Source organism: Heteronotia binoei, chromosome 10, assembly GCF_032191835.1.
Source record: "Heteronotia binoei isolate CCM8104 ecotype False Entrance Well chromosome 10, APGP_CSIRO_Hbin_v1, whole genome shotgun sequence".
NCBI classification, from domain to species: domain Eukaryota; kingdom Metazoa; phylum Chordata; class Lepidosauria; order Squamata; family Gekkonidae; genus Heteronotia; species Heteronotia binoei.
The window spans coordinates 37,682,024-37,695,499 of NC_083232.1; the positions used below are offsets into that span (position 1 = coordinate 37,682,024).

General features: G+C 40.8%; 1 protein-coding gene across 1 annotated transcript in view; it reads left to right on the plus strand.

Moving 5' to 3' along the window:
• The window catches only part of CUBN (cubilin), a 211,622-nt gene that overhangs the window by 44,527 nt on the left and 153,619 nt on the right, over positions 1-13,476 (plus strand). The window contains exons 18-24 of the mRNA XM_060248423.1: positions 1,503-1,659; positions 3,110-3,288; positions 5,254-5,416; positions 5,652-5,868; positions 6,376-6,506; positions 11,930-12,113; positions 12,686-12,846. Of these exons, the coding sequence (XP_060104406.1) occupies positions 1,503-1,659; positions 3,110-3,288; positions 5,254-5,416; positions 5,652-5,868; positions 6,376-6,506; positions 11,930-12,113; positions 12,686-12,846 (1,192 nt within the window). The remainder of the gene's footprint in view (positions 1-1,502; positions 1,660-3,109; positions 3,289-5,253; positions 5,417-5,651; positions 5,869-6,375; positions 6,507-11,929; positions 12,114-12,685; positions 12,847-13,476) is intronic.

Consider the following 13,476-nt stretch of genomic DNA (forward strand, 5'->3'; position numbering starts at 1 on the left):
TAGAGCATACACTTTTACTTGGTAACATGTAATCTGGGGGTGCCTGTAATCTGTGCTGTAATCTGTGGGTGGGAGTGGGGGGACCCTTGCACAGACATCTTATCATTGTAACAGGACTGTATGGACAGAAAGATAGACCCATAGGTAGGTAAACTGTGGAATTTTACACAAAAGCATTTTAAAAATAAAACAGAAGCCTATTGCTAATTGGAGCAGCAATTTTTTTTTCTGGCTGAGATCGAGATTGTCTGATCATGTCAGATATATTTCCCCAAGATGAAGGTTTAGTATACTTATGGTGCCAGGTTTTGCTTTTTTAAGCTCTGCAATATTCTTCCAGTTGTTGGTGTTTTCCTTACACTTTTCATGAATAACAACAAAACACTGGTAAACTGTACTACTTTTTTTTCCCCAGACATGAGGAGCTAGCTAGACTACCTAGGAGGCAGACTCAGAAATCTGTGTGTGTCAAGCAAAACAGATTTTGATAGCATCTTCCGGTTTCTCTCCCTCCCAAGTAGCACCATTTCAATTTATTTGATTGTTTGATTGTTTTAATATTGTTTATTGTGTATTTTATGCTGTTAGCCGCCTTAAGTCTGCATAGAATGGGTGGGATATAAATATGACATAAATAAATAAATTTCAGTCAGTCAGTCCTTAATGAAGAGGTGCTAGAGCTCTCTCTGATAGCCATCAACAACAACAAAATTTTATTTGTATCCCGCCCTCCCCGCCGGAGCAGGCTCAGGGCGGCTAACAGCAATTCAAACATTAATTATACAGAAACAAATAAATTACATTTAAACAGTCTAGTTAAAATTCAGATTAAGTTTAAAAATTAGTTAATAAGAGGGCTAGTGCTATATTTGCTTTTATGATGGCAGTTTTTCTTAACAGTTTCGTTCTTCTCCAGCGAAAGCCAATCAGAAGAGGATGGTCTTGCAGGCCCTGCGGAACTGTTCAAGGTCCCGCAGGGCCCGCATTTCCTCTGGAAGTTGATTCCATAGGCTCGGAGCTATAGAGGAGAAGGCCCGGTTGCGGGTACTTTTCAACTTCACCTCTCTCGGTCCAGGAATATTCAACAAGTTTTTCCCGGCTGACCTCAGTCCTCTCTGGGGTTCATATGGGGAGAGACGGTCCCTAAGGTAGACAGGTCCTCGACCATATAGCCATAGCTTCTGAACTGTATGACCTTCTCCTCTGGGTGTTGCTGACTCTGATTAGGGTCTACAAAGAAATCAGAGGAGGCCAGATCCTACATGAATCAACTTTAATGGGAGGAACAGAACCAGCTTCTAGCCTGCTTCAGCAATCCTGTCGTCGGAACTGGGACCAATTTAGGGGTGGTGGACTAGGCTTTTGGAATTTTGCACCTCTGCTCACTATACTTAGTATGCTCGTCAGAGGCAAGCTGGATCATTTGGCTGGAGGCATGCTTCTGACAAATGAATCTTTGTTTTTCATGATCTGATAGTCTTTTCTTTTCCTTTGCTGGTTAGATCCGGGATGGTGACATGGAAACATCTCCCTTGATCAACAAGTTGTGTACAAATGTCTTGCCCTCCACTATTACTTCCAATAGTAACAACCTCTGGATCAAGTTTAAGTCAGACACATCAGTACAAAGGTCTAGCTTCAGGGCTCTTTATGAAGTCGGTAAGAGAATCTGATTATTAGAATTCTGATTTCTTTCTTGGAGACAACTGAACAAATGTTTAACCTTTACCAGATGAACAAATGCCTGCCTCTATGGTCGCATTTGTTTTGTTTTGTTTTGTTTTTCTCACCTAGAACTTGAGTAGCATAAAGACAGAACTACAAATCGGGAAGACACCTGTTCTCATCATGAACTTTTTATAGTTGTTATGCTTGTTGTGGGGTATCAAACCAAACACACTGGGAGTGCATGCAACCCATAATTCACCTGATATATGTGGTCATTTTGTTTGAATAGGGCACTGTTTGTATTTTTTGTTTCAGTTCATGTTACACAAAACCCAAGGTTATCATATTGTATAATGTGTACTCAAGCATAAGATATGTGGAGTACTCTGTTGAGATGAAATTGCAATCACACATAGTAGAAAGATCATGGGAAATCTGTGCTCCCAGTACACACAGTTGGATACCATCAAATATAACAACTGAAAAGAGCTTGTATTACAAATGTACTAGTTAGACTTTTCCTCCCACTTCCTTTGCAGTCCACCAAAGTCCTGTGCAGTAAATGTGACCAGAAAAACTGTCTAGTTCTCTCTAGCCATTAGTGCCACTTGCCTTTAGAGCAAAGCCAATGAAAAGGAAAGAGCTCTGAAGTGGCCCTATGTCACTGCTTCCTGCCTGTTGATTGCCCTGTTCCAGATATGCACCAGCATCTTAAGTCTTCCACTGCTGTTCAGTGGTGTTCAATCCAGTGGAATAGTGAGTCTCCAACCCCCAGGAAAGATTCTGCCAGTTTATACATTCGCTGCAATTTATTACAGTTTTACAATGTTCAGAAAACACTACCCTCATTTTCTAAATTCAGGTAATTTATCTAACACTGCTTATGGGAAGAGTTCATGTTTGGCCATGAATAATCTCTTACTTTAAATGAATATATACATACTACCGTAAATGGACACTCAGATTAATTCTCCATTTCTTGAAGAGCTGCCTTCTTTCTTATCAATTATAAATGGCATCTGACACATACTCTTATGGCCTCCACCTAAGGTGGGTGGCAGCCAGAAACAGGGCCTTTTCTGAACTGGCGCCTCAATGATACAATACCTTCCACCCAGAGGTTTGTATGGTGTGCCTTCTAAACTTTTTAAGCACTAAAAAAACACCCAACTGTCTGGGGTTACTTTTTGTTGTGCTTTTGTTTTGGACTCCCCTTGCTAAAATGACTTTATCACTGAAGCTGTTTAACTGTGTTATCTATCCCAGCTGAGGTTCTTTATTGAACCTATTCATATCAGCTGTTTCATTGACAAAACTAATATTGATTTATTATTGATTATTTTATTGATCTTGTAATGTGATTGATCTTTTATTGAGCTTGTAATGTGGCTAATAAATCATCTAAGTACATACAGTAGTACTAATAAATTTATCTCTGCAGCTTGTGGGGGTGCCTTGTCTGGTGAAGGTGTCCTCAGATCTCCCTATTATCCCAGGGCAATCTCTCGTGACAAGATCTGTGAGTGGGTCATCTCTCAACCTGAAGGCAATGTCATCATGCTTAATTTCACTGGCTTTCAGATTTATAATATCACAACCTGCAATGAAGATTATGTTGAGGTAAAAAAAATTATAATAAAATTTATAAAACTGCAGTAACCTTTGCATACAACCAAAAAATTGTTTATACTTGGCCCACAGTCCTAAACATATTCATTGGAAGAAATATGTTTAGAGTTGAAATGTGAAATCAGTGTACAACTGGACTTGTTTGAATCTTGGGCCATTCCATCTCGCTAATTGTAGAAACTGATCATTTGGATTTTTTCCTTTGAGATACTGGAGGAGGACAACTGCAGGTTTTAATATTTTGAGACTGCTTCTCAAAATGGACTGCCTTCCAACTTTGTTGCAGTTCTGTAGAGGTGGTTTCCATAAACTTCAGGCTGTCTGCAAAGACAGTACAGAAGTCCTCTGCAAACAATTTTCATGCAGAAAGATTGTACTGTGCAATGTCTCCACATGCTTGAGAACCCTGCTTTTGCAGCGTTCACAGTCACATGGAAAACAAACGCCTTGAATTCAGGTTAACATGTATCAGGTCTGTTCCTGCCTTTCAGTGAACAAACAGAGGTTGAATGATTTTTTATCCTTTCTGTGCATTCAGTAAAGGTATGAAAATCACTTCTGTCTCACACTTCAAAGTACTACTGTAGTATAGGGTTGCCAGGTCTGACTCAGGAAATATCTGGGGACTTTGGGGATGGAGCCAGGAGCAAGGCTGTGACCAGCATGATTGAACTTCAAAGGAAGTTCTGGCCATCACATTCCTTTTAAATGTCTTCCATTGGAAGTAATGAAGAATGGAGGCACCCTTTTTTGGGGTTCATAGAATTGGACCCCTAGTCCAATCTTTTTTGAAATTTGGGGGTTTTTTTCCAGGAGAGACACCAGAAGCTACCCTGAAAATTTGGTGCCTTTACTCTTTTTTTTAAGCCCTCTGGAGCCCCAGATACCCACAGATTGAGTCTCCATTATACTCTATGGCAACTAGTCTCCATAGAGTATAATGGAGTGCCCAGTGGACATTCTCTGCCCCCCGTGCTTTCTGATAACCCTGAAGCAGGGAGTGGGCATCCAAACCAGGGGATCCCCAGCCTCCCAACTGAGGATTTGCAACCCTAGGAGTAGATCATAAGAGGATTGCATCTGCTATACAAACATGTATCCAAATTCATCAAAAGGCCCATGATGACTCTTAAGAATTAAGAAATCATAATCTTTTCTATGACAATGTTGGTGAAATGTGCAGACTTGTTCACATATGCAGGAGAATGAGGGAGGAGTTCTGAGGTGATAGAGTGGACTGTACCGCTCTAGACTACAGACGTCAGATTGCAGCTTGGAATTAATTTTCACATAGAAGAGACTAAACACCAATAGAAGACTGGTGAAGCATCTTTCTGCTTGCCATGCTGGTTTTTTAAATTATTTGTAGGGAATCTATTCCATCTTTCTTCTTGTTGTGCTGATGGGTTCTTTTTTACTCATAGTGAATTTTAACATAGAAAACAAATTCTCAAAATGTGATCCTCCCCCTGAAGCTTAAAATGGTGCTATCCCCAGGATTCTATACCTCATTTTCCCACCTCCATCAACTGTGCCTTAGTTGTTTGTACATGTTGAATATTTGGATATTTTCACACAGCTAACAGGAGCCTTAAATCAGTTACCTAAGAGGAAACCCAGGGTTGATGATTGCGCTATGTGCATTAACAAAATAAGTCTAATTTAATTTTAATTTAATTTAATTTTTGGATTTATATCCCGCCCTATCCTTTGGAAGACTGTTTTGCAAAGCCTGTAATGAATTTTTGCATCCATCTGTTACCTAGTTACTTATCTGGGCCTGCATATGCTGCAGAGTTTTTAGTACAGACAGGAAAACAATTCTGGATGGCCAGAATATTGAATTAATTTAAGCCATGATCATTTAAGCTCTTTGTATGTGCTGTATGGTTTCAATGAAAAGTTGTCTGTTATGTTATTGATACAGATACTGATCATTATCTTTTCACCTCTCAGATCAGAGATGGAAACAATGCAAATTCTCCTTCTTTGGGGAAATACTGTGGTGTCACTGCACCATCAATCATTCAGTCGACTCAGAACTATCTCTACGTAAAATTCCGAGCATCCTCTGTTACCAACTTTGGCTTCATGGCTCAATACAAGTCTTTTGATGCCGGTAAAGTTTTTTCTCTACTTTGTCACCAGGTTATCAGGGATCACATAATGAAAGCCATTTAAATTTGTGTTGGGATTACTAGTGGACTAAAACAGGCAATGCAAACTCTCTTTCAAAAATTTAGAGAATTTTAAAGAAAAGGTACAATTAAAAGTCATGGGTTTTAAGGGTTTATGAGCTGCCTCTGTAGGTGTTTCTTCTGCCTCATTCAATGCACTGTGTTCCTATGTTATAGCATGTGGAGTGACTCTCACAGAACCAGATGGAACTATCTCAAGTCCTGGATATCCGGTTACTTACCCACATGGTGTGAAATGTAGATGGACCATCTTAGTCCAGCCTGGTTATTTGATCCGTCTAACCATCATGTCTTTTTACCTGGAATTTGATTACAGTTGCAGCAGAGATTACCTAGAAATCTATGACAACAGCACTATGACAAAGCTTGGCAGGTAAATACACAGATTTCTAAAGTCTATTGAGTTAGCAATTTGCCCGCTCTCGCTATAAGCAGTGAGCTACCTGGACTTCCAGAAAATATGTCCCATTTAAAGGGTTTTTTCCCATGCTTTCACCATGTCGCACTGTGCTCCATGTTAATCAACACCCAGTCTCCACATTTAGCATAACAACTCCATCCTCTCTCCCTTGATGCATAATACTTATGAGCAGTCTTGTTGTTTTATATTTGTCCTACATGGAAAAGCTCAATAATTCAGTACTTTTAAATATGATTGAATGGAGATATAATAGACATTGTAAAGTTATGCATGGGGCAGACAAAGTGAATAAACAGAACTTGTCTTTTTCTCTCTTCAAAGACTAGAATTTGAGAGTGCAGAAAGAAGCTGATATGCAGTAATTCAGGGCCATCAACAAATATTGATTTTCCATCTGGTGAATAATATGCATTTAATCTAATAAATAAACATCTGTTATTTATCATTGGTTTGGTACAGGTACTGTGGGAGGTCAATTCCACCATCTGTTACCAGTAGCGGCAACACTTTAATGTTGTATTTTGTAACAAATCAAGACACAGCCTCAGAGGGATTTGCTGCCAATTATGCTTCACTGAATGCTTCTGGAGGTACAATATTATATTCACTATACTCAGCCATGGTTCAACAAAGGGTGCCACCTAATGCAGAGATCTCTTGCTGCCAGCCTTGTGTGCTGCTGGTGGCCACGGCCACTCATCCTTCCTGCCTAGAAGCTGTAGCAGCTAATGTGCCTTCCTTCTTCATGCCTCAGGGAAAGATAATATAGCAATCCATTAATGACTTTAAAGCATGACTTTAAAGCATCTATGTTCTCAGTTGGAAGCATGCTATATGTTCTTTGCTTCCTTTGAGACCCAGTTCGGTGTAGTGGTTAAGTGTGTGGACTCTTATCTGGGAGAACCGGGTTTGATTCCCCACTCCTCCACTTGCACCTGCTGGAATGGCCTTGGGTTAGCCCTAGCTCTGGCAGAGGTTGTCCTTGAAAGGGCAGCTACTGTAAGAGCTCTCTTAGCCCCACCCACCTCACAGGGTGTCTGTTGTGGGGGAGGAAGGTAAAGGAGATTGTGAGCCGCTCTGAGACTCTTCAGAGTGGAGGACGGGATATAAATCCAATATCTTCTTCATCTTCTTCTTCTTCATCTATGGACGGTACCTATTTGAGATATATAGAGTTGCCTCTTGGCAGATCACAAACAATATTAGTCCTAAAATCATGCAGCTCTACTGACTATGTGAAGACAACTTTGGAACTTTTCTGCTATTTAAGTAAATGGGTGTAGTCCCTACTTATATAGAGCTTTGTATGTGCATTAAAACTGTTGGGGCTTTATATCTCAGCAATTTTTCGCACATCCATTCCTTCCCCCCTCCCCATAAAGAGTAGGTAAAATATCATGGGGATGGACAGAAGTCAAGAATTACAAAGTGGCAATCTGCAATTTATAATCCAGCATTTAGAAGGAGAGAGTTAAATGGCAGCAATCACATTTCCAGACAATAAAAACAGGGCTGAAACTTGCTGTGAAAATCATGATTGCTTATTCTTTCAAACGAACTTTGAAGTGCAGGAGTAGTTAATGCTTCCTTCCTTCCATTAAGCACATCCGTGATTCAATGGATCGTACAACACTGCATCAGTTCCTATACTCTACTTTCCTGGACCTGAACCAATATTTACCAAATCCGTGACAGTTATGAATGATATAGGAAATTCAAGCAAAGAAATCCAAACATAAATGAACAATTTAAAAGGATTTCTGTGCATGCAAAGTGGCCTTTCTACCACTGAGCCACAGCCTCTCCCTATTCAGGTTACTATATGCAGGATTAAACCCTGTGGAGCCTGTTTCCCTCCCCCCTCCCACCCCACACACACACACTTCCTTTTTACTGAAAATGGGAGTGTGTGTCTGCTCATCCTTATCTCACAGAACCGTGTTGCTTGAAGTATTTTCTTCCATTCCCCCTTCAAACTGGTATTGAAGCTGAACTAGGAGAAATAAATTCTTCAAACACTGGAGTGTGCAGTGAAGGAAGGAGGGGGAAGGCTTTCCTCATCTGCATGTATTAAAAAAGTCCTTGTCCAGTTTCAAATGTGAACATGTGACTCCCTTTCCCATGACTCATTTAATTAGGTCAGTAGCAGAACTGCTTATCTCTATCTGTCTTACAATGGCTTCACACTATTAGTCTTTCTGGTCATAATTTTTTAACAATTTTGAACTGAAAATGTGTAGCCTTCTTGTTTTTATAAATTTAGCTCATAAAGTCAGAAGTGATTACTGTCCTGTTGACTTTGGAACAGAGTTTTAAACCTTTATTAATTTATGATACTCATACTTCCTTTCATGGTGCTCCCAATCAGTCTCCAATCCAGACACAGGCTAAACTGAGACAAGTTTAGATTTTAGAATATGCTTCTAGGCCCCTTGGGGTTCTGCTTACAGTATATCAGGGGTTCTTTTTTGTTTAATAGTGAGCTCAGCCAGCTCTCATTCAACACAACTCTTTACTAGCAAGAACAGTTCATCATTAAACAGCACTCAATACATAACACTTTTGCAGGTACTCAGAAAGCCGGCAGCATGGCTTCAGCTCCTTTTCCATAAAGCATCCTTAATCTCACAAACATCCCCATGCCGTTCATTTAATATGCTGGTTGTTCTAGCATACAACCTATTCCTCCAATATACCTTAACATCAAGATTTCTTTTTTTAAAGAGCCACATTCGGCTCTAGAGCCATGGATTGCATGCCCTTCGTTTAGAATGCCCTATTAGATGTAGCTCGTTGGGATGGCCTAAGGAAAGCTGCAAATTTAAGCTGTCCTGAGCAGTCATAACTGCAGGGGAAGAGATAATCTTGCTTACTCCCTGGATTTTGAGTGGGCAAAGGCTGGCAATTAATGTCCCACTTGGCAGCGGCATGGATCTCAAGCCGTTGAAGCTGGAGAGAGGACATTCAATTTGAACGTCTTGTTTCTAAACAAGCTTCCTTTTGAACTCCTTCACAAAGGATCTTTGTTTGCACTCCTTCTCTTTTCTGAGTTAGTAAAATCAAGTCAGTTCATTATGTTATCATGTGCCAGCACCAGCAGGGCTTCAAGTGTAGATATTTTCTTCTATTGCCTGTAAAAAGACTGTTTGGTAGGGATGCAGGGTGAGTTGGAGGTTTGGAGGAGGTGGCATATATCAGGACAAAAGGAGCATGTGTATTCTCAGGAAAATGGCAAATCTGTTTTGGCAGTGAAGAATCACATTAAAAAGGGGAAAAAACATATGTGATACAAGACTCTTCAATTGGCTTTTCAAAAGAAGAATTTTGGCAAAGCATAAATCTAACTCCTTTTTTGGGAAAATGTCCCAGCTTTAATTTTTCCAAATTGTTCAAGGGTACATGAAAAAAGAGACAACAAAGTTGTGTTTTTAATGTTCTCTTCACTTTCTACAGGCTCCCAGGTTTGCTTTTTGCCCTCTCCTTCAAAGCATCTTGAGTGTATCTTTAGAGTGCTTGTACTTGAATCAGAACTTGCAGTTGACACACATGTAAAGTTGTGCATGACCATTCAGTTCAAATTTGCACTTCTAACTTAAATTCCTACATTAAAAATATGAATTGGAGCATCAGTTTCACCAGCTTTTTTATTATAACATCAGGACATTAACCGACTTGGTTGTGACAAAGGAAACTACTCAAAATTCATAACTCTTAATGTTCATAACTCCCAGAAATAGCATTTTAATCCAGTAGCCCTATGCCTTGATACCAACAAGAGCCAACTGGAAAAGTGAAAAACAGAGCAATTACTGTGATGGTATTGGATGGATTTGCACGAAAAGACTCTAGCCAAGTAGGATGTTTAATATTTACTCATCTGGATTTAATTTCTTCTGAATGTTGTGTAGTTCTAACCAGAGTGGGTATACTAAACAACAGTTTGATCACTTTTTAGATTTCTAAGTCCCTCTTAGAGTACTGTGGGAGAATCACAACAAAACAAGCCATCCTAATAAGTAGCTAATTGATTTCTTCCAGTTGGAGCCTCAACCATATTTTTTCTTAATTATTTGCACATTTTAATGGAAATAATTACTAGATTAAATGTTTGCAAAGGACAATGTAAGGAGCATTATACACCCACTTTGCAATGTTAAATGCTCAAAACTTGTGTTGTATCTTAGGATTGTCAGGTCAGTGTGGGAAAATACCTGGAAACTTTTGGTATGGATCTTGGAAAGGGAGGAGATTGGAGAGAGGAGGGGGCTTCAGCATAGTGCAATGTAGGGCTGTCAAGCCCCCAGTTGGGGTGGGGTTCCCCCACCCAGAACCGGGGGCTTGGCAGCCCTACATTGCATCATGCTGAGGCCCTTCCCCTCTCCAAACTCCTCCCTCTCCCCCACCCGGAAGGTTCCCAACCTGCCAGCCCACATTGAGCCAGCAGGGGGAACCTCCCCCTACATCGCCTGGAAGTGACGTCATCGCGATGGTGTGCTGCAGCTGCTCTAGGCATTTCAGGGAAAACTCTATGGTTTCCCTGGATGCTCTAGCAATTTGGGAGGGAAAACTCTATGGTACAATAGGTCCCCCGCTCCAGGACGAAGAGGACTTGGCAACCCTAATGCAATGTCATTGAGTCTACCCTTCAAAGCAGCCGTTTTCACCCCCAGAGCTGATCTCTGCTAGCTGGAGATCAGTTGTAAAAGCAGGAGATCTCCCAGCCCCACCTGGAGACTGGCAACCCTATAACATATCTACACTTAAAGGTCTTTTAGTGCTGGGAATAGGAAGCTGCCCTTTTAATAGCAGACATGTGGCACATGAGAGCCACAGACTCGCATCTCTTCTGCCATTATGTTTCCTATGATTGTTCATTAGCCATTAGTGAGTTACCAAGGCTTGGCTGGGCTCCTAAGGTTCAGAACTGGGGGCAATAATGAAAGGCTTGGCCTCTGGGCTCTCCTTGCAGGCCTTCTTGTGGCTTCTGGTTGGCACTCTGCAAGCAGGGTTGTCAATCCCAGTTTGAGGCAGGGGACACCCCAGTTCAGAGCCCTCCCCCCACTTCAGGGACATCAGAAAGTGGGGGCAGGGGAAAGAAATGTCCACTGAGCACTCCATTATTCTCTATGGTTCCCATAGAGAATAATGGAGAATTGATATGTGAGTATTTGGTGCTCTGGGGGCTGTTTTTGAGATAGAAGCACCACATTTTCAGCATAGCATCTGGTGCCTCTCCTCCAAACACCCCCCAAGTTTCAAAAAGATTTGACCAGGGGATCAAATTCTATGAGCCCCAGAAGAAGGTGCCCCTATCCTCCATTATTTCCAATGCAGGACATAAGGCATTTAAAAGGATTGCAGTCAACTTAAATGTAGTGGCCAGAACTTCCTTTGGAGTTTAATTGTGCTTGTCACAACCTTGCTCCTGGCTCCACCCCCAAAGTCTCCTAGCTCCACCCCCCTAAGTCTCCAGATATTTCTTGAGCTGGACCTGGCAACCCTATCTAAAAGACAGGAAGGAGGACAGTTCATGTTATCCAGCATGGCTGTTCTTATGTTCTAAGCAGGAAAGAAAACAAAAACCAGGCATAATTGTTTAAAGCATTTGCTGGCAAATCAAACAAAAAGGTTTTCATATCTAGTCTGCACAATATTTACAGAAAGGTGAGGCATCCAAGGAAAGGTATTCAAGAGCACTGGGACAGCAGTCAAGAAGGCCCTGCCTCTAGAAGAGGATCGTTCCACAAAAGTGTACAGATAGTAAATTGTACATGAAGTATTGTCAAGATTAATATTAGAAATCTTACAGGGATCCTGAATTTTAGTTTTACACAGGAGCTTTAGCGAGATTATTTTTCACCCAATGGGCAATCAAAAATAGTTTGCTGTGCGTTGCAGACCTGTTTCCCATGTCTTTGTGTCCTATGAAGATCTTTCCAGCATGGCTTTCTTTCCTATGACTTTTAAAATCCACTGCGAGTCACCTGTGTGCTTTGTTCTATTCTCTTTTAAGCATGTTCACATGACTACACAGAAGCTAGTGGTGTGGTATCGTCTCCAAATTACCCTAACCACTACCCAAACCGAATGATGTGCATATACAGGATCAGTGTGAGGAACAACAAACAGATTGCTTTGCACTTCACCAATTTCTCCTTGGAGAGTGCAAGATGTTCAAGGGATTATGTAGAAATCAGGCAAGTGAATTTATTCTTGATATCTTTATAGTAATATCTGAAAGATTTTAAAAGAACTGTAGGACAGAGAGGCACGCTGTATGAACATACAGGCAATTGCCTTTGACTAAGATTATATAAGACAGCAGGTTTACAGAAGCAGCACTGGTTACCTGTTTGCTTTCAGATCTCTGCCAAGGGGCTGGGTTTGAGCTTTAAATTGAAGATAGGATGTTATGTATTCAAACATTATTATCACATTTACTTACATAGCATAGATTAAAATTTAGGACAACATGCTGATGTGTATAAAACTGCTGATACATGCATCATACAAAACAGTCCATGAAAGCATTTGCTAGCATTAAAAACGTTCAAGTCTTTGAAGTGCTGCACAATTCCTGTTTAATGTTACTCCAACAGAATAAAGTAGCTACCCCTCTGGAACTGATGCAGGTAGTTGGTGCTGATTCAGAGGAGCATGTCCAGGGGTGGGCATGGGCAGAATAATGATCTGGTCAGACAATTATTTTGCCTAATTCTGTGAAGTATAATTAAGTATAACCACTGATATATGTTCTCTCTGCTTATAGAGATGGTGGTTATGAGACTTCACCATTAGTTGGGAAATACTGTGGAGATACATTGCCCCCAATGACTATCTCCCATAGTAACAAACTATGGATAAAGTTTGTAAGTGATGTATATGTTACCAGCACCGGATTTTCAGCTTACTGGGATGGAACATCAACAGGTAAAATAATGCCAAACATAGAATGCCATTTCTCTAATTGGAAGCAGGAATAAAGGATGTCAGGGTTTTCTCAACTTGTCCGCCACAGTGTGAGAGTCACTGTGGTCTGAAAGTTAGAATTTTGAACTAAAATCTGAAATGCCAGGTTCAAACCAATATTCTGTGATGAAGCTTGCTGGAGGACCTTGGGCCATTCAGCTAATTTTGCTGCCCTAAATGGTGGGAACATGGCAAGGGAGGAGACTTTGGGGGTGGATCTGGGGGAGGGCGAGATTTGGGGACAGGAGGGGGCTCAGCATGGTACAATGTCATAGAGTTCTGTTTCACTTATTCTGATGCTGCCTGACTCAAAGATGATGAGTCTTGGGACCATTCAGCAGAAACATGGGGCGCTGTTTTCATGAGTTCCCACTGGTCCCATACAGTAGCAGCATGCATGGGGTGGGAATTCAAAGGAGCTACATCCATAAAATGGCATTGATAATCTCATTTATGTAAATTATATAACAACTGCATATTCCTTGGGGTGAATTAGTATAATTTGAAACTTTAAAAATTGCCAACAGAAAATGAAATATATTACAAAGGAATGTTCCCACATTGAAAAGTTGCTTCAAGAGTCGTTAACTG